Here is a 24527-nt window from a genome sequence, read left to right as displayed (position 1 = left end):
TTTAAACAGGTTTTGTATTTTAGCTTAAACATGCTTATTTTCTTGTTCTGCAAATGAAACATTAGGACAACAAATTCAGCTAGCTTGCATTGGCCATTTTGTAGGTCTTGCAAATCCAGCTCCTGTAATCCAAACATTTTATATGGATCACAAGGTTGCACATCATGTGAGGCTTGACGGAGTAGTTACTCTAGTTGATTCAAAGCATGCCATGACACATTTGGAGGAGGTTAAGCCTGAGGGGCAGGTGAATGAGGCTGTTGAACAAGTTGCATATGCTGATCGCCTTATACTGAACAAGGTTCAATCTGTTGAAGAGTTATCATTTTTTTTTAATCTTGGTCTAGAATTCTGAGTTGTATGATAATTTTGTGGCATTGGTTTCGGGACTATGAATAACATTACACCTATATTTATTTTACTTTTTAAGATATTTGAGTATTTCATTTGTTCTCTTTTTCATTTAATAGAAGGCAACTGCAAGGGATTGTTTTAACATTTTTTTTCATTGTTGCAGATTGACTTAGTTGGGGAAGAAGAATTGACAACGTTGACACAAAAAATCAGGGTAAGGGTATAATTTTGGCAATTATATACATTGAAATTTTAACAAATGTACTTGACATGTATAAGGCATGATGGTGTGGATATTTTTGAAGATGATAAATTCACTGAATACCATCTCTAAAAGACAATAATGTATTAATATAACAAAATTTTTTCTTTCAAGTTATGTTATTTTTAATGCTGCAAGGTTGTACTTTTTAAAGAGTCCTGCTGGTATATCTTTTACTGATTTTCACAGCTCGAACAATATTACTTTATTGAAGGACTTGCTCAAATTTGCTTGCATTTTTTATGTGACATAAATTTGCAATCTTGGTGTGTGGCAGAAAATTAATGCAATGGCGCAAATAAAACGCACACAGTATGGAAATGTTGACATCGATTATGTTCTTGGCATTGGAGGTTTTGATTTGGATAGGTTCGCTTTCCAGTCTGTCTTTAGGATTGTGATTCTGGTCAATTTGGCATTCTTGAGTGTCAGGTTCTTAGTTTGATTATATGTTTGTTGATGAATTTATTGACATTGTAATGGCTACAACAGGATTGAATCTGAAGTTCAAATTGAAGGTTTAAAAGATCATGATGATCACCACCATGATCATAAGCATGGTAAGTACCATGATTTAATTGAATTTCATATTGGTGGATCAATTGTTTCTAAATAAATTGATTTTTGCAATCAATAAAGATATATTTTTAGATATTTGGGTGTTCAAAGTGACATTGAAGGAAATATGACAGCATAAACCCAAGATGCTAAACTTAACAAACAGAATTAAACTCATTAATTTTCATGTTAGGATGCCGTTATGATGTTAACTCATGCATATATAGTTATACATATACACACAGAGATAAAGGGTATTATTGTTTTTGGGTCTTGTCCAAGCCAGAGATCAATTTGGCATATCAGACCCCATTGTGGAATGTGTATGAGAGGACTTGTTTTCACTTACCTGATTTTTTGTTTGAATCCTGCACACCCAGGTTTTTAGTCTAATAGACATTGTGATATGTGGAGGAGGAAAGGGGAATAATAATGGATGCCATACATGAAAATTTTAATGTGACGACTTTTTGTCTTTTATGAAATTTTGCTGAAGAGGTGGTGTACATTAAACATACGAGTGGAAGGGGACATTGTAATTTTCACTTATGGGTAGTTGATTAAAACCATGATGGGCTTTATTGTTTTGTCAAGCAAGCCTCTCACAAGAGTGCTTGTGTATGTAGACTCATCTATAGTTGTGCTAATGTATGCTTCTAAGAACTTTTAGTGGTGTGTGTTGGATGAGAGGTTTGACTTGGTGAGTTGGTTTAAATGTTTGATTGATCATGAGGTCTAAGAAAAAATATAATGATCTACAAATAAATCCCTTTAGGATTAAGAATATCAGATGTGACGTCTCATTATATTGTATGTGGATGAGGTGATTTCAGAGTTTGTACAACATTGGTGCTCAAAGCACTAAGAATTAGTGTTGGTGCACAATCTATTGGTATCTTTTGTTGATTAGGGTTCTTGACATCAACTAGTAAGATTCATGCTCAATTGTTGATGATAAATCTAGAATCTCCTTCAATTTGCAAATGCTTTATTTTCGAAGGGAAGAGGTTAGATGAATATATCATTATCATTAGTCAAGTTAAGATTACAATGATAGGCTTACCTAATTAACCTTAATACTATTTTACACTAATGCACCTATTTAAGATTGACTCGGGGAATGTAGAGCAGCTTTAAGGGGAAATGCATATTAAAAGTCTTCTTCCTCCAAAGCCAATGAGTCTCCTTCAATTTTCAAATGCCTTATTTTCGAAGGGAAGAGGTTAGATGATGAATCATTATCATTTGCCAAGTTAAGATTACCAATGCACCTATTTAAGATTGACTTGGGGAATGTAGAGATTGCAAGCAGAGTTACCCTCGGGACGGCCAGACGTCCCCCATATCTAAGGCCATTAAAAAATATTAAAAAAATAAAAAATGTTGTATTTTCAATTTTTTTTAAAATTTTTCTAATATAGGCCCCTTATTAATTCAAATTGTTATTAAAAATAAAAAATTAAAAGATAACATTAATTTAATTCATAATTTTGACAATGAAACTATATGGCAGCAGTGTAGCCTTTGGGCATTTTGACACAAAGATTAGAAAATCGCCCAAAAATTGCCAAACTCGGCGAGTCAATAGAAAAATAACACCCAACACCTTTATTAAAGAATAAGTTTTTTTGGCCTCGCGGGGCGCTGCCCCTCGATCCCACCTTGGGGGCGCTGCCCCCAAACCCTCGTTGAAAAATATGGGGGGAAACTGCGTCGATAGAAGTAGGAAAAATTTAACCTCTTTGTTTTGACATTTTGTATGTTATTTCTTTAATATCTATTATGATATGCATATTGACAATGTGAATGAATTGAAATTCTGATTTATGAATGCATAATTGCATATTGTCTATTGAGTATTAACAATGTTGTATGTTCAGAATTTACATTCTAAAATGTCTTCAACTTTTCATAGTATCATACACATGCTATTTCCATGTTTTATTGTTTTCATATGAATATAATGTATGTATGCATGCTTTATCGATGTTTTCATATGAACATTTAGAATTTTGAAATTTTCCTATATATTTTAAATTTTGCCTATATTTTATATAGCTGTCCCCTTTGCCGTCCCCCGCCGTCCCCAAATTTGGCAAAAAAATTTGCCGTCCCGGAAACCCGTCCCGCCGTCCCGGAAACTCGGGGTAACATTGATTGCAAGCAAGCATATGTCTATTTTGGGTGTGCACTAAGTCAGCTTGGTAAAGGGGGCACCAAGAATAATTTGCACTACAATGAATAAGCTCTACCTTTGTGTGAGTGTGCATATGTCAACTTGCAAATGTGAGCTTGTTTACTTGCAAGCAAGCATTTGTCTATTTTGGGTGCGCACTAAGTCAGCTCGGTAAAGTGTACACACCACAATTCAGTTGGAGGCTGATATGTGCATTCATGTGGAGGTTTAGGAGTGTTCACTTTGGCCTTCTTAGCCTACCTCTATTGTTATAAATAGAGGCATTTAAGTATTGAGCTTTGTAGAGTTCTTGTCAGGCTAAATATTAGGCTTCTTGTTTGTATTGGGAAACACACTAATGAATGAAAAAAGTTCTTTTTCATTTCTAAACCCTCATCGTTCTCCTCCAAGGTCAGCTGCCTCCATTATCCTAAGCGCTCACAGATTTCCTTATTTCTTGCTTTGAGAAAGGTTTAATTCATAATTGTTTAGCAAGGTCGGCTCTATTTGTTTTCACCATTGGAATTGTATATAAATAAGGTTAAGCACATTTTATTTGTCACATTTCCCATTGCATTCAATATTAATTACTTAGCTTTGCCCTAAATGCGAATTAGGATCTGGCTTAAGATTCTGGTCTGATTTTTATTTTGGCCTGCCTTTAGGCGAATCTTCTAACCTCTCCATCTGACTTCTTTCTTCATTTCACAATTTTATTGAAATTCAAAGGGTGGAAATTTGCACATGTCAAGGAAGGGGTGAAAATTGATACTTAGAAGGAAGATTTGGTTTTTCAAATTCAATCCTATAATCATCTTTCAATCGCCAAAGTGGAGAGGAAAAATGCAAGGCACAAGGATGGTGCGAAAATTCGCCATGCACAAGGAAGATCTTGATCTTGAAAACTCATCGAGTGGAAAAACACTGGGAAGAAGGAAGGTTTTCCCTTCTTGAAACTTCACTCAAGGCTTGATTTAGAAGGAAGAGTGAAAATTCAAACTCTACAAGGAAGATTTTGGTTTTCATGCCTTGAAATTTCACCTTCTTTCATCTTTCAATTCTAGCCAAGGGTGGAAAAAACGCAGCTCACAAGGAAGGGGTGGAAATTCACAGGGAAGAAGGAAGATTTCGACTTCTTGTTTTTTGACCTTCTTCGTTCTACTTTTGATTTCAATTGTTCACCATTTGCTTGAGAGTGGAAAATCAACCCTTAGAAGGAAGAGTGGAAAATTGCAAGGTAGAAGGAAGATTGTGATTTCCTTGTTTTTCAACCTTCTTTGTTCCAATTTATTAGCAACCTTTCTGTTGGATTTTGCCAAGATCAAGAGGTCAATGAAATGTACAAGATAGAGACATAATATGGGACAAGAATAAACTGTATTCTCATCAATAGAAAATGATCAACAATCAACTGGATTATCTCTGTTACATACAATGTAGATGAGCCTGCTTATATAGGCAAGGCTAGGGATATGTATGAGCACACAAATATGACATGTGGCTCAATAAGAAACAAGGGTAGGTAGGAAATAGGTGTCGGTAGGTAGGAGAAATAATATAATATTCCACATGAGGTGGATCACCCACCGAAGGTGGAATTATCATTCCACAATAAGTGGATATGATAGTGTAATAACAAGATCAACACCATAAGAGGTGGAATTTCTCCTACACACACTATCCCAATGTGGCACAAACACCCAAGTGTCTCATATCCAAACTACTATGAAATGCATTATCCTAAGTAAACTTAAGTAAGTGTAATAATATCCATGATGAATAATTATTTACACCAACACCCCCCCTTAAGTGCAACTTAGGGGAATGCACTTAAGTCTACAATGCAACTAAGCAATGCAAGATGGGTCCCGGCTACGAGGCCATGTTAGGTACCCATGCACAAATGCAAATGCATGCAAACCAATGCAATGAAATCTCTTACAAAGTGGGGAAAGAGAGAAAAACCCAATGGGAAAAAACCCTCCCCCAAAAGAGAGATGAAAGCTATACAAGAGAACTCTCAAAGAAGTATGTGAGGAACAAAACCCCATGTGAGGAAAAAGTCCCCCCCATATGAGAGAAGAAGAGAAGTCAAACTGTGATCCTCCCTCAATGAAGAATCTGCACCAATGATAGAAGCTCGATGTATGAAGAAACTGCTCCACGAACGTCGAACAACGTTCCTCCCCTTAGGAAGAAACAAAACCAAAGGTGTATCCATGAAGTCTCCCCAATCATGAAGGGAAGATGTATGAAGAAAACTCATGATGAAAGGAATCTCTGAAAACTGCTCAAGTGTCCCCATGTCGATGCTAAAAGATACCCCTTCCAAAGGTGGTGAACTGCTCCACACTACTGAAAAAGGAACTCCAACATCTAGTGAAGATGAATGTAGAACAATATCCAAAGACTCATGTGTCTCCTCAAAGAATAAAGAGACCTCCTCCAACTTCTGTACATAAGTATCCACAATCATGTCAACCTCGAAAGAATGATCATGTAGAGAATGAACAAGAGGGTCAGAGTGTGCCCTCGCAACAATCGAAGAAGGATCATCTTTATCAAAGAGAAGATGAATGTCATCAATGATGTCTCCCAAATCTGCAATGTAGGATTCCATAAACAAACCTGCAATATCTGTCAAGTAATCATCCCATGAATCTGAAGCTGGAAGACAATGTATATCCTGCTGCACTGAATCACATGTAGGCAAAACTGTCGCACTATCTGCATCATCAGGTGCAATAGGTGATGTAATATCAATATGAGAAGATGAGAGACAAGACTCAAGAACGGGGTTACATGTGAGAATCCCCAAATTCAAGTGTCCAAAGTTCTCCTCAAAATCTGAATCATCATAATAAGTGTGATCATCATGTGTAGAATCATCAAATGTGAAATCATCATCATCAACAAAATCTGAAAAGGAGTATAACCGAGATGCATGATCAACCACCCCAGTTGCAATGATAGCTCTAGTCTCCATGTCTCTAATGAAAACTGAGTCAGGTGTGAACTCCACAACTCTCTTAGTTGCGCCATGTGTGATTTGATAGATAGAAAGGAGATTATTTGTCAAGTGGGGTACACACAACACATCATTGAAGGAGTTATCCCCAATGTCAATAGATCCTTTCCCAATCACATCCATGTATGTATGATTGCCCATCAAAATCTGTGGCATGGTGCAAGGCTCAAATGTAGAGAACATAGACTGTGAAGATGCCATATGATGAGAAGCCCCTGAATCTAGAAGCCATCACTCTGAATCATGACTGATAGTAGCACATAGAGCTTTTCCTTTTCTTGTTCCAAAAGAGTGAGTTTTTCCACTTGTAGAAGCCATGAATGCTTGCCCTTTTCCTTTTGAATGTGAGGAAGTGGAAGTTGATGAATCATCCTTCTTGTAGACTTTAGGCAAATCAATGTTATGCTTTTTGATGATATGTGTAAGCTCATCAATCTTCTTAGTATGGCAACGATGTTCCTCATGACCAATCTTTTTACAATAAGCACAAGTAGGTCTCTCTCTCTTGGGTGAATTATCTCTCTTGGAAGAGGATGAATCTCCTTGTTGTGGAGAAGATGGTGCTTTTTCTTTAGGCTTTGATTGCCATTTCTTCTTGTTTGAGTTGTCCTTTCCTTGATTTCCTTTGTTCCCTTGATTTGCTACTAATGCTTGAGACTTAGAAGAAGCCTTAAGAATGCCCATGCTTATCAACTTAGTTTGTTCCATTATCAACATTTCATTGAAAGCATCAAATGTAGGCATTTTGTAGCTTGAGCCCATTGTCATCCTATGAGTTTGGAAACTAGAAACAAATGCTGCATATTCTTGTGGAAGTTTGCCTATCAAGTTGAATATCAATTGAGTATCCTTCTTATCAATGCCACAATCTTTGAGTTGTGCCCTCAACTCATTTGCCTTAGTGACATAATCTTGTATAGTATCAAAGTTCTTGGGATCTAACATGGTGAGATCACTATCAATTTGATATCCCCTAATTTCATCAACTTGACCATACAAGTCTTGAAACTTTTGCCAAGCATCCTTGATTAGAGTACATTTCTCAATATGAAAAATGAGATCCTTTGATACATACTTTCTTAAGGTACCAATTGCCATGATATTTTTAGTAAGCCAATCTAAGTGACCAACTGGATCAGCCTTAGGATCAGCTGGAGCAACAATAGTTCCATCAATGTAATGAGTGAGTCCTTTTTCCATAAGTTTACTCCATGCATCAATTTTCCAAGTAGCATAGTTATGTGGAGTTAAGAGAGGAAACTTAGAAGAACCCATAGCAGCAAAAAGGAAAGAACACAAGAGCACAAGAGCACAAGAGACACCCCCCAAATTCAATCAATCAATGTACCCCCCCAAAAGTGATGATTTTGGCACTTTATACTTAGTGCGATTACAATGAGCCACTTGCAAAACAAGGCAAAGTGGGCTTATGATGCAAATTTTACAACTTCTCAAATGAGATACAAGAGACTTCAATCAATAGTGCAATGAATCTAACTGAGATTCAAGCAAATATACAAGTACCAAGAGAGCCAAAAATGGTCAAGATCTGAAAGTACAATTTCTACTTACAATGACATCAATCTGATAGCATCATGTGAAAGTAGACGAAAAAATACGCACTTTCAAAAAAACGGCACCTAAAAAGGAGGTCGGATGACCCCAAACGAAGACTCTGAAGTTGCAAAAACTGGGATTACTCAGGGACAGTCACCAAAAACTGCATTTTCTGAAAAATCCGTGCATCAAAATCAAAAAATTCTTTCACCACTGCGGAGAGCACGAAATTCTAGCCCATTTCAAAAAAAATTGCACCCAAAAAGGAGCAAAAATGAGCAAGTTATGGCCATTTGAAGTTGAACTGCAAAATCAAAAATGCAAATGAGAGGGGGTCAAAAAATTTTCAAACCCTGCTGATGTGGTGCTGACGTCATCAAAACACTGTGTTAAATTTGACGGCCGTATGACCGTCGCCAAAACTTCGCCTATCTGGCTGACTGAGCGTCCGTACCGTACGGACAGACTGCGGGGCAAGCTGACTGGATATTCCGTACTGTACGGAAATGATGACTGGACATGCTGATTCGACTGCTGATGTGGCAGTCCGTACTGGTGACGTGGCGTACGGAAAAGCTGCGTGGCACAGTACGGGAGCGATGACGTGTTTGTACGGTCCTCCACGTGGCGGAGGAGCTGCCCTGTGTGGAGCGGAGCTGAGTGTAGAGGATGCAGTGCGGCCGAGAGGATTCGCCGGCGGCGGAGCCAGGAGCCGAGGCGGGCAGTGCTCGGGGAGCGGCGCCGGAGGAGGAGCCGAGGCTGGGGAGAATGCGCAGGGTGCTGCCGGGAGGCGGGGGGTGGCGCCGGGAAGCGGCGCCGGAGAACCTGCGGACGGCAAACAGGGAGTGAGGCGGCGGTCGTTCGTGCGAGGTTACGGTACGCTGCGGTTGCAGACGGAGTACTCTGTGGGAATCGGCGGACGAACAGGTACGGAGGATGGGCAGTACGACAGTCTGCAGAAAGCGGTGCCGAGATCGAGGTACGGTGTCTGCTGGAAAACTGCAACTTGCGACCTGCGAAAAGACAGGTACGGCGAGCACGGGGGGGGTCTGCGGACCCCCCAAAAAATGATTTTTCCTTTTTTTTTTGATTTCTCTTTTTTTGCTTTTCTTGATTTTTTTGAATTTTTTTTCAATTTTTCAATTTTTATTTTTTTATTTTTTGATTTTTCAAAAACAATTTTCTGAAAAAACGAATTTTTTTTTTTCGGAATATTAATAAAAAAATTTCGAAATCCGTACGAATAGGCAAAAATGGAGAAAAAAATTTTCTCACCAAAATAGGCCAACTTTATAACCAAAATTCATGGAAATGGCCTTCCGGACGCAATGGCGAGGTCGGATCTGGTCTAGGACGCCTCCAAATGATGATGCTCCTCAGATCTGCCTCTTGACGTCACAATAATGCCTCTTCAAGACGAATCAACGAGACTCCAAAAGCTCTGATACCATGTTGGATTTTGCCAAGATCAAGAGGTCAATGAAATGTACAAGATAGAGACATAATATGGGACAAGAATAAACTGTATTCTCATCAATAGAAAATGATCAACAATCAACTGGATTATCTCTGTTACATACAATGTAGATGAGCCTGCTTATATAGGCAAGGCTAGGGATATGTATGAGCACACAAATATGACATGTGGCTCAATAAGAAACAAGGGTAGGTAGGAAATAGGTGTCGATAGGTAGGAGAAATAATATAATATTCCACATGAGGTGGATCACCCACCGAAGGTGGAATTATCATTCCACAATAAGTGGATATGATAGTGTAATAACAAGATCAACACCATAAGAGGTGGAATTTCTCCTACACACACTATCCCAATGTGGCACAAACACCCAAGTGTCTCATATCCAAACTACTATGAAATGCATTATCCTAAGTAAACTTAAGTAAGTGTAATAATATCCATGATGAATAATTATTTACACCAACACTTTCACCTAGAGTGGAAAATTGACCCTTAGGAGGAAGATTTCACCCTCACTTCGTTCCTTCTTGATAATTTGCTCAATTGCAAGGGGTGGAAAAACGACCACCACAAGGAAGGAGTGGAAAAATGCAATGCACAAGGAAGATTTTGATTTCCACCAAATTTTGCCTTGTAGGTTTCCTTTTAGAGTGGAAAATTGATCTTCACAAGGAAGATTTATGACTTCACTTGGTTTCATTTATTCTCCAAAGGGTGGAAAAACGACCCTAAGAAGGAAAGTTTAATTTTGTCACCTCTTCTTGACAACCTTGCGACATGACAAAACTCGACAATTTTTCTACAATCTCTAACAATTTGCCCTCAAACTCAATCCAACAAAACCAACCTCTTCTCACAAGCAAGGGTTAACAACTAGGTCCAAGCTAAAATACAACTAACCCTAAAGCAAAGCAAAAAGTGGGGGTCCCCATTTACAATCGGGTGATGTGTGAAAACGTCACAATAGGTTGGACAACAAAGATTGATAAATGCAAGACACTGTGTGCCGAGTAAAGGAGATTCCTCATTAGTATACATTTTTTTGAAGGGCCTTCACGAGTCCTTTAACCTCATCATCATGAGATGGAGGCACTCTTCGAGGATTAGTTACATACCGTTTGAGATTTAGAGCATAGGTTGACATACGAAGCGGGGTGTTTATAGTGTTCCATTGTTGCATCATAATGGGCCTAAGATGCTATTCATAAAGTCCAAAGTAAGGTCCCTGCTATGAATTGTCTGTGTCATCTTTCCAAGCATGCTATCAAATGTCTCATAAATCTCTTCAAGGCTAAGAGAGTCAATATTAACATATTTTATTACTCATACAAAAGGCTCAATGGAGGAGCAAACATATTTGCTAGTGCAAACAGTGTAGAAAAATTAAAATCTTTGAAAAGAATGAAAACATTTTACAAGTTGGAAACATTAATAAATTAAGTAATAAAATCAGCAATTTTCTTGCCTCATTGTGGACTGCCAATCGTCATGAATGATTTTTTGTTACACACTTCCTTTCGGTGTGCTTGCCTCCAACCATCTATCCCACTCTTGATTTTTAACCACCATTACTTGGTATGGATACGAAGACGGGGATAGTACAACATAAAAAACATTTCCTTGCGTCCAAAGGCATCTTCTTTCTCTATGATTTGGCGAGTTTTCTTTGGCATGCGCTCATCCATTCGTCTGATTTGTTTTGCGATTTTTCCATTCCCCCGCTCACTCATTTCTGTGTGGGCCATTTACACTATTGAATAAATTTTAATACAACTTTAGAATAATTTTACTTTTATTTAGAATGATTTTTATTTATTTATGTTGAGCAAACTTTAATAGAACTTTAGAATAGTTTTACTTTATTTTAGAATCGATGTTTATTTATTTCATTTTGCTTGTAGAATTTAAATTTATATTTAGTTTTTTTTCTATATGATAAATTATAATGTATTATTTGATAAAATTAAATAATAATTAAACTATAATATATTTACTTTATTTCTCTTAAAATATAATATATTTAATTTATTTTCAAATAATACTTGATTTAAATTTGATAGTTATTGTTCATATAATTATAGATTTTTAGTTTGTGTATTTTTGTAAAATTAAATTTGAAATAGTAAATGTTAGACTTATTTTAAATTATTTAAATTACATTCTTAAATCAATTTATAAATTATAAATTATGTTTTATAATTGTAAAATTGTGTTAAGTATATCCTGTATGTGTTTTTAATGAATGCCATATCCAAATGAGAGGTCTCAAAAAATGGCTGTATTCGTATTCAATACTGTGGCTGTATTTGTATACATGTAACTTTGAAATTAAGTAGTTGGCATATCTAGTGCCCATGGGATTGAGGAATTCCTTCCTCGAAAATGTTTGAAGTTTGAACAAAGCTAGTGAAGTGTGATGGTTGCAAATGAACATCCGCACATCTGTGGCCTCTAACACCATTACTCACCCAATCTATATTCTCAACGACCTTCAAGGTATTGTTCAAAACTTCAATGCATGAAGACATATACCATTCCTGTATTTGTATCCGTATCCGTATTTGTGCAACTTTGAAATGAAGTAGTTAGCATATTTAGTGTTCATAGGATTGAGGAATTTCTTCCTCAAAGAAGTTTGAACAAAGGAAGTGAAGTGTGATTGTTGCAAATGAACATCGCACATCTGCAGCCTCTAACACCACTACCTTCACCCAATCTATCTTCTCAATGACCTTAAAGGTATTGTTTAATGCATGAACCCATATACTGTATTTTATCCGTATCTGTGCAACTTTGAAATGAAGTAGTTGGCATATCTAGTGTCCACAGGATTGAGGAATTCTTTCCTTGAAAAAGTCTGAACAAAGCAAGTGAAGTTTGATGGTTGCAATGAACATCTGCACATCTGTAGCCTCTAACATCACTACCTACCTTCACCCAATCTATCTTCTCAATGCATGAACACATGGGGTCTAAAAATGTGCTTATAAGCACCCTTTTACCATTAAGCCAACTAACTTACACAAATGGGCTGAATTGGTCACTACCTATACAACATTAGAGGATCCAACCTCTTTTATGGCATCCCTGATCCCTAAAATGCCCCCTTAGGAAACGGGGTTTCCAAGGTAGGGGATGCATTCTCAGGGAGCATTGAATAAAATACTAACATTTGAAAAAAAAACTGTAAAATAACTCTTAGGTGAATTAAAATAAGATAAGTTATTAATTAATAAATTAGTTCCAAAGTAAAATAAAAGAACTTTTTTTTTTTGATCGATAATAGGGTTAAGTTTTATATTGCTTGAAAGGAAAGTATACATTCCTTCAGCTGCTCTGCAGCGTTCCACAAAATGGGGTCTCGCCCCTACAATAACAAAAAGAACTTGAGACAGAAACCACACCAACAAAGCCTACCATTCAGGATACATTCCTTACAACAGTGAATCCCCACCCAAAAAACCGATGACCAATAGGAAACCAACCTACCGGAACCTGCCAAGGGCTTCCTCCCTGGAGAAGTTGGGGATGGCTTGATTGGGTCCTGCCTCGGGCATCGCCATCCCAACACATGTCGTGGTTCCCGACCGTTCGCCTCGCAGCTCACTGCGTTCCACCACCTTCGCACTCTTTCGCGGGATTTGGTGACGCACCAACGGCCGCCCATCTTCACCGATCGGAGCCTACAACTTCACTGGGGTCTGCTTGCCACGCAATTTCACTCTCTCCACCGGTCCCAACTTCCGCACAAAGTCCACAATTTCTTGCCACCCATTCCTTGCATCCTCCAACTGGGATTCCACCGAGCAAGAAGCCGACCACACCACCAGAGGCTGCACTACATCATTCCCCCCACCTAAGCGCCTCCACGGCCCTTGCTCCATTCTCAGACCCATTCCAATCTCCTCGCGTGCCACCATCTGTGCCAGGCCGCCCGACCATTTTGGTCTCAGTGCTAGGGACGCCACCCACAACACCTCCTCCTTTGAACTTTCCACCATTAGAGCCAGAGCCACGAATAGGGACGAAACATCCAAATTTGTTCGTGGGCGACAGTCAGTGTCCAAGAATTCTTCCCCAAACATCAGGCGAACAGCCCTCCAGAAATCTTCCTCATTCACCCTAAAAACATTCAACAGGCGGTTGCTTGAGATTGTGCCTTGAAATGCAGGCATTTGGCCCTCTGTAAGCAGCGAAAAATTTGCTTCCATGCTTCCCCTATCTCACAGCCAAAACACAACACTCGCAAGAGCCAAAACAGTCCTATGCTCAGTGCCAAAAAGAAAATGAGGGCCTAAATAAACAATCCGCAGCCACCCCATACATTTATTTTATCGCACGCACCACCTCATACCACGCATCACCAGCAATCCAAAATTCCATACACTGACATCATTGCACCTGCGTCGCCATTACGCAACTTGCTGGCAGTGCGATGAACACAAACCACGTGAGCCATCCCCACCCCTCAATCACTCGTATCTAAAATGGGTCACGCAAATCTCAACACCACGTCTCGGGTTCCCCTTTCAAACTCAAAGCACCTTCATCCAAAATCTAAGGGACCCAAATCCCTTAAGTCTTCAAAGAAATTAAAATGATTAGCCAAGGAACGATTTGCACCTACGTTCGATAGCCTATCAGCCTCAACATTCGCTTCCCTTAGAACATGCGATACCTTAAAATCCTCAAACCCATTTAGAAGGTTATTCATTCTTCTGATATGTTTATCCAGGTGCCAAGCCTCCATCCTACCCCTAGCAATGCCATTCACCACTATCTGGGAGTCCCCTTCAAGATGAAGTTTTCTCACCTCCAATTTTTTCGCCAAAAGAATTGCTTCAATTGCTGCCTGACACTCAGCTTCATTGTTAGTACCATCCACCAATCTCTTTGCTCCAAGAGCAAGAATGCTACCTTTCTCATCACGAGCTATGACCCCTGCACCGGAGATCTCGGGATTCCCCCTTGATGCCCCGTCAAAGTTGATCTTGGTCCATCCCCTGTCTGGCGGATTCCACACATGACTTTTATCACCCACCCTAGGAGGATAAGCCCTCAAAAGCCCATTAGCAGAAAATAAAAGAACTTTTAAATAAATTTAAAAACTAGAAAATAACTCTTAAGCAAGTAAAACAAATTAACTCAGTAAATAAAACTCTCTCTTCAAATAAAAGTAAACAATGCAAATAAAATAAAATAATTTTGAAGTAAATAAAATATCTCTAGATAAATATTTCTTGGCATTTTCTAGATAGATGTATTTAAGATATCTATACTAGTATGTATTAGGAAACGGCATTATCTTGTTCATCACATGTTTGAGTTTACGTTTCTGTTTCTTTGAGTTATTTGTTTATGATAATTAGTTCTAAAGCATTTGCTTCTAGGTAGATTATGCATGAGCAAATTTTACAGTTGCAAAATTAAACGACTTGGTAGCTAGATGCCTAGTACAGCTTGTAAAATTATTACCCTTATATCTCTAAGTACCATATTATGCATTTGACATTATACCTAAAGATAGTACACTTAGAACTTCAACGAAACATGACCTCAGAAACTCATCAGTACTTATGTTGTGTTTGTCTTTACAAGTACTTTTTATGCTCTTTTATATGATGAGTAGGCTAATTTACTGTGAATTAGCTATTTCATTGCTAGAAATTTTAAATTCTTCTTGATGTGAAAAGTAACTAAAGTACTTTTATGCTCTTTTATATTATGAGTAGGCTAATTTACCGTGAATTAGCTATATTTCATTGCTAAATTTTTTAAATACTTTTGATGTGAAAAGTAACTATAATCATATTCATCATTATTTAAATATTTATAATTAATATAAAAGATATAGTCTACATGTGAAATTGTGCATCATGGCCAGAAAGCCAAAATGTTCATATCAGTCATGGATGATTCAGAAACATCTAAATGTTTTTTAATGCCCATCTAAATACTAACAATGTTTTAATTCTTCTTAGTTTTAACTTTTATCAATATATTGATCTGTTTAATGGTAGACTTCAAATGCCAAGCATTGATGGATTGAATGATTTTTATAATATATTGAAATGGAGAATCATTAAGAATCTAGATTGCTTCAGGAAAATTATATGTTTGAAGTATTTACATGGAAAGTTTACAACAAGAGGCAAGTACAGGTGAAGCAAACTCAAACCTGTCACTGTTTGCTATAAAACAACATTAAAGTTGATGGATGGCTATGCGAACCCCTAGTTATCATGAAGGTTTTAGTGACATCAGAAGCATGGTATCTTCTTGTCTAATTTAATAGGTTTGCATAACAATCCTTGAATGTTAAAAGACTTGAAGATTAGTACCTTTATAGTATTGCAAATACAGAAAGGGATTGATATAACACAACTAGAAAATCATTTATATTCCACTATTGTTGATTCTTGTGAAATAAGCCACATATATGCCCATTTGTGATGCTACCTTTGAACCATAGTTATCAAATTTGTTAGTTGAACCATAATGAGTTTTATTAGTTTCTATATCTTGTTCTTGTATATACTGTAACCTTGTTTGCCTGTGATGTGTAGATCATGAAAACAAGCATGCACACAAGCACAGTCACCTACATGATAGTGGCGTTTCTTCTGTAAGCATTGTTTGTGATGGAACTCTAGATCTTGACGAGGTAATCATTTTCATTGCCCTATGCTAAGCATGGTATTTTGATTCTTTTGAGTATGGTCAACAAATATGTTTCTGAAAATGACAGCCCTGATACCACAGTATTACACGTTTCTAAGAATTAGGGCCTTGAAAGCACAGTATTGCACCATTACAACATTCTATTATGTAGGAAGAACACAGAGAATATGGCAACACACAGATCAAAAGGCTGAATCTGGTATAATATCATCAAGAAAATCTTGAAGGAAATAGAATTTTTTTGAGCTTAGTGATTGATAAGGTAATTGGCCATGAATGAACTGAAATTTTTATAACCATGATGTTTTGCTTTCTTGTAGTCTTTGTATTAATAGCAATTGAAGATGAAATTAAGATGAATGAACTTGAAAATTTCTTAACTTATGATGTTATGATTTCTTGTAGTCGTTGTATTAATAGTGGGTGAATATGAAATTAAGAAATGTATAAGATTTTTTGGTCTTTTTCAAAACTATTTTTCTTGTTCATCCCTAGGCGACCCTGGGTCTTGATCCGATCCTCTGTGGGAAATTGGCCAGGGTCCTGCACACAGCCTGTGGTATTTTTGCCCGAACGAACCCGGGCCAAATTTCACCTCCAGATGCATCCAGCCAGCGAATTTGGGTTATTTTTAATTTGTTTTGACTTTTTATTGTAAGGTATCCATCTACAGCAGTGGTAAATAGATTGTCAAAACCATGGCATCAAGGAATAATCACTGGGTTGCTATGCTAGAAAGAAAATGGAAGGTCTGATATAAAGCATAAACCATTGAATTTTAAATTTTCAATCTCTAATGGTATCAAAGTTATAACAATGTATGACTCGCGTTTATCATTGTTTAGGATAGTGGATTATGTCTTCAGGCTAAGTCACTGCATTCGCCGAATTTTCGGCTTCAGGTTCGAAATTCGGTGAACTTATAAAAAACGTATGAAATTCGGAAAAATTCGTTTAAAATTCACAGGATATCACGTAGAGGTTTTTTCCGTTGGTGGATGGTCAATTAACTGTTTCTGTTGGGAGGTATTAGGGCCGCGTAAGGTCGACGCTATGCCTTGCCATTGGGAGGTATTAGGGCTGCACAACGGAGAGGTTTGTAGATGGCCGTGGCCCTGGCCATGCAGTTGATCCAGCAGTGGTTGAAGCGTTGGATGGTTGATCCACCGGGGTCGGTGAAGCAACACGGGCATGGGTGGAAGCGCCAGAAGCAGCGGAGAGAGCAGGGTTCTCCAGGAGGAGCAGTGGCGAGTCTTTGGAGGGAAGAATATAAATTTTAAAATAAAAAAGACTTTAATTTGCTCGAACAAAGTTAACTAATATTAATATTAAACATCTATTGTTAACTAATATTAATATTAAACATCTATTCTAAGTTGTTGCCCGATAAAGTTAACTCATATTAAACATCTAACATAAATGTTCTCCAGGAGGAGCAGTGGCGAGTCTTTGGAGAGAAGAATATAAATTTTAAAATAAAAAAGACTTTAATTTGCTCGAACAAAGTTAACTAATATTAATATTAAACATCTATTGTTAACTGATATTAATATTAAACATCTATTCTAAGTTGTTGCCCGATAAAGTTAACTCATATTAAACATCTAACATAAATGTTAATATATTAATTAACATTTACTATAAAAGTTGTCAAATTTAACATTTAATATATTAAAAATTAAATATTTTAGATTATTTAATTCAAATTTTTAATTATCTATATATAAAAATTGACAAATTTAAATTAAAATATATAAATTTAATTAAACAAATTTATTATTGTTTATTCTGATATTTTTTAGATATATTATTTATATTTTTAAAAAAATCAAATTTATATAAAGCAAATTTAAAGACGAATTTTATTCCGAATTTTTCCCTCTTGCCGAATTTCATCTGAATTTTATTGTTGGCAAATTCAAACTCGAACTTGAACGCGGTGACTTAGTCTTCAGGAGTATCAGATGACTGCCTTCAGCACTCTATCTAAAGCATGCAGGGGCAGTTTTCTGTAGATAATAGTGAGCAAGGGTTAGAACCATGTTAAAACCTTAGGGCCAGTTCATTACTTTAAGGATACCTAAGCATTATCCAAATTCTTGACGCACTTCAAGGTCCTATAAACTCCCAAATAAGCAGTCTTAAATTCTTAATATGCGTAAAGACCTTGTGATACAGCACCAAACAAAGATAGTGTAGGGAAGTCATCATGAGAGTAATAGTAAACTTCAAATGACAGTGGTATCAAAAGAGATATCATAGTGTTCTATGAAGAGTATCCTATATCGCAGTGTTCTATGAAGAGTCATGGATATGCTAGTCATTGAGTTGTTATCTATGAGATGTCATTTATATAGTCTTTATAGATTACAGTCTATAGAGCTCATAAGTACAAATGATTGTCATGTCAAATAAACCCAAGTCAAATGACCTACAGGAAGATAGTCATCTAATATGGATGGTGATGGTGATATTTCTGATGACCCATATGATATTTGATCAATGATGGTCAATTGTTAACACTTGACAGAATTATTTTTCAACTTAAATATATATCATGACATTCCATTTTGACTAATATTTGACTATTCACATGGTGTTGTATTTTGCTATGTTGTTTGACTATTAATATGGTGGTGTATTTTGAACTTAATTACTGCTGCAAATATGTATATATTCTTTATCATGTTTTTGTGTTGATGAACCCTAAACAAACCCATTCCTCGAAATTCTGAACCCAAACTGGTAACTTAGTTTCAAAATGAATCAGGAACATCATATGCATGTTAAGCAGAATCAGGCAAACACTGTTTTCTAAGCTCAAGTTACTGGTTCACTCCCTGATGGCCCTGGATCTAGGTCCAGTGTCAACCTGCTTCAGATTCTCGGTCCATCTGGAGGGGAGCTGGTGAGGATTCACTTTTTGGTCTGTGGGTTTGTCCTGGATGAATCTGGATCAAATCCAGCAGAATTTGGTGGAAGTGAAAACGAATCTGTGGAATTTTAATAACTTTTTAAACTTCTTTTGCCAATGTGGGATTTTAAGAAATTGGTTGAATCTTGCTCCCTTAGCTTCTGCAGTGCAGAAAAACCTGCATTGAGTTCTTTTTATTTTAGATTTAAAAAATAAAATAAAATAATGCCTGGTAAACTTTTTAACGTGACCGGTGATGCTGGCATGACACGCCCTCCGGCTCCATACGAAACACTTTTGACCCGGAGCTATGAACTGGTGAGGTCACAACCGGGGGACCTCATTCCCACACTTCACTTGTTCAAACCCGCGAGCACAAGGACCCAGTGAAGACACTAGGCCTGCAAGCGCAATGTTCCAGCAGGGGTTTGAACCTTGGTGGCTGCTTCACCAACGAAGTGTTTTAACTGCGACACTACACTAGATTTAATAAGACCTAATTTTATTATATAAATCAGAGTCCGGCGAGTTTGCCGAGTTGGCGAGTCGAGCCAAGCTCGGCGAGTTTTGCTGACTCGGGACTCGGACTCGGCGAGTTTTGACCATAACTCGCCTGACTCGCGAGTCAGGCGAGTTATGGCAAAACTCGCCAAGTCCAAGCTCCAAGACTCGGCCATGACAGGGCAATGTTTTGACTTGTTTGACAAGTTAGTCTCTCCGCCAGGATTCATATATGGAATATAACATTTAAGTATAAGTGAGTCATATTCCATATATATTGTCAGGATGTTTGAGAGTGGTTTCGGACCTCCATGAGTTACAATGCAAAATCTAGTTTTTGGAGGATCCTTCAAATTTCCAGACTTAGTCAAATTTCAGGCCATTTCAGGATTAGGATGACATTCCAGACTTTTAAGGCAAGTTCACTCTGACCTTGATGTAAGGGACGCGACCTAGGAGGACACTATACATTCAACCAAGGTTTGATTTAGCAACTTGAAGCGTGACCAAATAGTACACAAAAACCCTAGGAATGATCTAAATAACACCTAATCACTCAACTGACCTAACCTCCTTCACTCCACCTTGAGGAGATCCACCCGATTTGATGACCTTTGAGAAACTCAATCCCTTCAATGCAAAGGCTAAGACACTAAAACAACCAACAACAAAACTAAAAGAGCTAACCCTGGAAAGCAAAAAGTGGGGGTCTTCATTTGCAATGGGGCGATGTGTGAGTACCTCACAACAAGGATGTTTCTTAAAATTTTGAAAAAAGGGGGTGAGTTGGGGACATTTCCTACCTGTCCCCACATCCCAAAAAATCCCCCCATGGGGCACAAGGTTATTTTTGGCAAGGGACATGTCTCTGAGGAGCATATTTTCAAACCCTTCTGGCCTCACAATTCCCCCTTCCATCCAACATATATATAGCCTAAAAACTAAGAGGTCCAAGAAAGACCAAGGTCAACTATAGTCCCAAGATAAAACCTAAGTTCAACAAGCACACTATTTAATGCTACCATTCACATGCAATCCTTACAATTTCCAAGTGAAGATGTTCTTGATGTCTCATGTTGGTGCTCCCAAAATTTCAATTTGGCCAAAGAAAATACTAAATAGAAGCCCCAAACAAGTAGATACTCTACCAACATGCCTTTCATGGCATTACAAGCTAGCACACATTATAATTGAGCTTTATTCAATAATGGGTGCATGAAACAAGTTTTAAATTGTTAAAAATCTCTTAATTTCAAGGTTTTTTTTATTTTGCTGAGTCATTGCTGAGTCGTTGCCGAGTCATAGCCGAGTCACGAGTCGAGTCGACCTTGCCGAGTCCGAGCTGAGTCCGAGTCTGGGAACTTTGATATAAATATTAAATAATGAATATTTTATATGCATGTTATGTGGTACATTAACTTAATTCTACTTTTAGTTTTCGAATATGCATACATTTATGATTTTTATATGTTTTGTATAGATGAACCCAACCCCCAATTTTGTTTTGGACCCAACTGAAGCCTCAAACCCCTGAACTCAAACTGTTAACTTAGTTCTAAACTATTGAGAATTTATTCTGATGTAAAGGTTCCTTTTTGAGTAAATCCATGACTTGGTTATTTATGGCTTGTCTTTGGAAATGCTATTGCAATGATACGGTACTACGAATTTATGCTAATTCAGGAAATCTGTTTTAAAATACAGATCAATGAATGGATGGGAAAATTAGTGAATGAACGTAGTGAGGATCTATACCGAATGAAGGGAGTTCTGTCTGTTGATGGATTTGATGAAAGATATGTTTTCCAGGTGAGCTGCCCAACCTTTTATTAATCATTGATATAAGATAGTAAAAACAAAAGTAATTGATTAGGCTGTTTCAAAATTTATGGATGGAAGGGCAACTATGATAATTGTATATTCTTATTTCTTGTTTTTGTCTTCAACGCATGTAAATTTTATTGATGGATTAAGTTATTATGTACCAGCTTGTTTATGACAGGTCGTGATTAAGGAATTTTATCATGTTTGTGATTTTGTTTGTCCAGATATTTACTTCTGATTTTGTCATATATTTACCTGAGGAAGGATTTAGTGGAGTGATATTATTGTTGGTTGGAAATTTAAATTAACTGCCAACATCCCCATTTGAAATATACAAAAGAAAATGGAAGCAATCTTTTAATTCAAAATATTGTTTGTAAAATGTATCTTGTGGTTACTCCATTTCCTTTTTTCTTTAATCTCATATTCTTATAATCTTTGTGATATGTTTTTATGGTTCAGGGAGTACATTCTATTGTGGATGGATCCGTTGGCAAACCCTGGGGTACGGAAAAAAGAACCAACAAAATTGTATTTATAGGGAAAAACTTGGATGAGAAAACCTTGAGGAAAGGTTTTATGTCATGCTTATTGTGAATTTGAAAAATTTATCTTATGTTTATCCTCTTCTTTAGTAAATGAATTTGAAATTTGGCAGTAATGACAAGTATGTATATATTTGCTAGCAATATTGTGTACTTTATGTTTGTGCTGCCATTTAAATGTTAATCTTGTAAGGTTGTATTTCCTCGTCTACCAGATTAGACCGTAAGACTCCTAATTTACCCTTTTCTTCTATTTGCTTTACTAATTTAGATTTTGACAGTCTCTAATGTGAAGATTCAATTTAAATGCATAGAAGCAACATAAAATTTAATCTATTCATCAATCACGAAATCAGTTATTAGTTTGACAGGTGTCAAGTTCATTTTTTATGTCAAGAATTTAAGACCATCTCATGCTTACCCTGATGACCCAAAATATTGACGAAACTTATTCAAATTCAGGCTTGAATTGCCAATCCTTGTGTTCTTTGCACTTATATTTTGGTTGAGCTGGCACGTGAGTCTTGGATACCTCTTGGAAGATGAATATGTGCGCAGGATATTATTTCAAACTAAATTCTATCTATGCATTTGAATGACAAAAATAATTGAAGGAATTGAGCATAACCTTAAATTGAAGTCAATAGCTGAATTATGGTCGTTAAATTTCAATGGCTACGCATAAAAAACTATATTTAAAATTGATATGGTTGCTGTTAAATTGAAACATTGCAGTCAATTCACAAGAACAAACATTCTCACAATTCAAATTGAGGTCTCCTCGATGGCATTTCCGATCATGCCTAACCTTAAATATTACTTTTGAGGTTAAAACAATTCCCTATCACAATGAAACAATTTGGAACACGTCGAGAAGGTTTCCGACACATAATAAGAGCTTACACTATTATCCAGGCTTGCAAGCATGGTAAACATTATTTACTAGGATTGGAGAAGATTAGGCATATGATCAATACGGTTTTGCATTTCATTGGCTCTCTTTATCCTGATGATGGATCACGGAATGTGATCCCAAACGTTAATTCAAAATCCTTTTACACAATATAATCCAGAAACAGCTGGTTGTGGATTTCTTTAGCTGACCGACAATTGTATCCTTGATGATGTTCCTTAACTTGTGGTTATGAAATGTCAAATTGGCCAAACTTTACGTTAGAGGCCCCAAATTCTCCAATATAGACTAGAAATTGACGATTAGAAAAGTTCTTGATTTCTGTCTGAAAAATGGAGTTCGTATTTTACATGGGAGACATGTTTCCAAAGAGGAGTGGAATAAGATGATATAAGAAGCTCACTATGGCTAGGTGGTAGGACTTTTTGGAGTGACAACGTTATTATTTTGATCAACCAAACAAATGATGTATGATGTGTATGATGTTATATAAATTAATCTTGCATGATATGTACAATTGCAGAGACAACCAATCAAAAGCAAGGCCTGTAAAGCCTCTTCCAATCCCCAACAAGGCTTTACAGTCTATTTCCATGAAATTCATGTTAGGGCTGACCATGACCAGACGTGGTAATAATTTTATGTATATGCGGAGGACAAATTTTATAGATCGACAATTTTGATACCAGCGTCACCCGTCTTATAGACGACTATGAAAAGTCGGATTGGTTTGACTGAACGGAGAGAGGCTTTATAGTCTATCTCCATGAAATTCATGTTAGGGCACACCATGACCAAACGTGGTAATAATTTTATGTATATGCGGACGACAATTTTGATACCAGCGTCATTTTAACAAATTTTTTTTTTTTTTTCACAAGCTCTTCTTTACAAACATGTGGGATAACTTTGGAAGTTTAACCTACTAGAGACTACTGGGTTAAATAAGGACTTTATTGACCACGATGGGCATAAAACAAATTCCACAACATTATGTTCATAGGTAGATATAAATGAAGTTATAAATCGATCGACTTTACAACCCATTTTATTCCCATGTATAAAATTTTAGCCAAGTGAGTAGCAACAAACAATGAGATTATGGAAAGTGAAGAGAAATCATCATAGAGAGTTTTAGTGAAAAAAAAATTCCATTTTTAGTCAAATAATTCTTGTTAAGTCTTTAAAAGAGATCAATCATAATCTATTTTTAGTCAAATAGTTCTTGTTAAAGTCCATAAAGTAGATCGATCATAATAAATCATTTACAATGATTGGTTGAGAGGAGTGGTTTGTGCCTCTAGGAGCAACATTTGAAGTAGCTAAAGGTGTTCGATAGATAAAGATGCATAGTTAAATTGAGGTGTAACACTACAATCTCATTCATGCATGTACAATAAAATCTATGAGAAAATCTCGCTTGCAAGTAAAGATCTTGATTGGTAATAATTGATAACTCTCACTACAATATTCAATTTATGATACGAAGCACCCAAAAGAAAGGAAATGTGTATATGGAGCGGATAAAATATCACAGGGATTAATGGAAATCTTAGTATGATGATTGGGTATAAATGTGACTTCAAAACGTGCAAATTGTTTCATAGGTAATCGTCTTTTGTTCTTTGTTTTATATTACATATAGTGTGTGATGCAAAGAGTCTTGGAGCTTTTCCTATTCACCTTCTTGGTTTCTTGGCTTACTCAACCCTCTAACTCCTCAAGCCCATCCAA

At 36.9% G+C, this 24527-nt stretch overlaps 1 protein-coding gene across 1 annotated transcript in view; it reads left to right on the top strand.

Annotated features, from left to right (window-relative positions):
* Window positions 1-22024, top strand: part of LOC131040164 (uncharacterized) — a 64897-nt gene extending 42873 nt beyond the window's left edge. Inside the window, exons 4-10 of the mRNA XM_057973015.2 lie at window positions 105-301; window positions 518-568; window positions 894-985; window positions 1109-1176; window positions 15982-16079; window positions 21216-21320; window positions 21798-22024. Of these exons, the coding sequence (XP_057828998.1) occupies window positions 105-301; window positions 518-568; window positions 894-985; window positions 1109-1176; window positions 15982-16079; window positions 21216-21320; window positions 21798-21932 (746 nt within the window). The 3' untranslated portion in view covers window positions 21933-22024. The remainder of the gene's footprint in view (window positions 1-104; window positions 302-517; window positions 569-893; window positions 986-1108; window positions 1177-15981; window positions 16080-21215; window positions 21321-21797) is intronic.
* The last annotated feature ends 2503 nt before the right edge of the window (window positions 22025-24527 follow it).

This window comes from Cryptomeria japonica, chromosome 2 (assembly GCF_030272615.1).
Source record: "Cryptomeria japonica chromosome 2, Sugi_1.0, whole genome shotgun sequence".
In the NCBI taxonomy this organism is placed as follows: Eukaryota; Viridiplantae; Streptophyta; class Pinopsida; order Cupressales; family Cupressaceae; genus Cryptomeria; species Cryptomeria japonica.
This window is presented reverse-complemented; position numbering and strand designations above follow the sequence as displayed.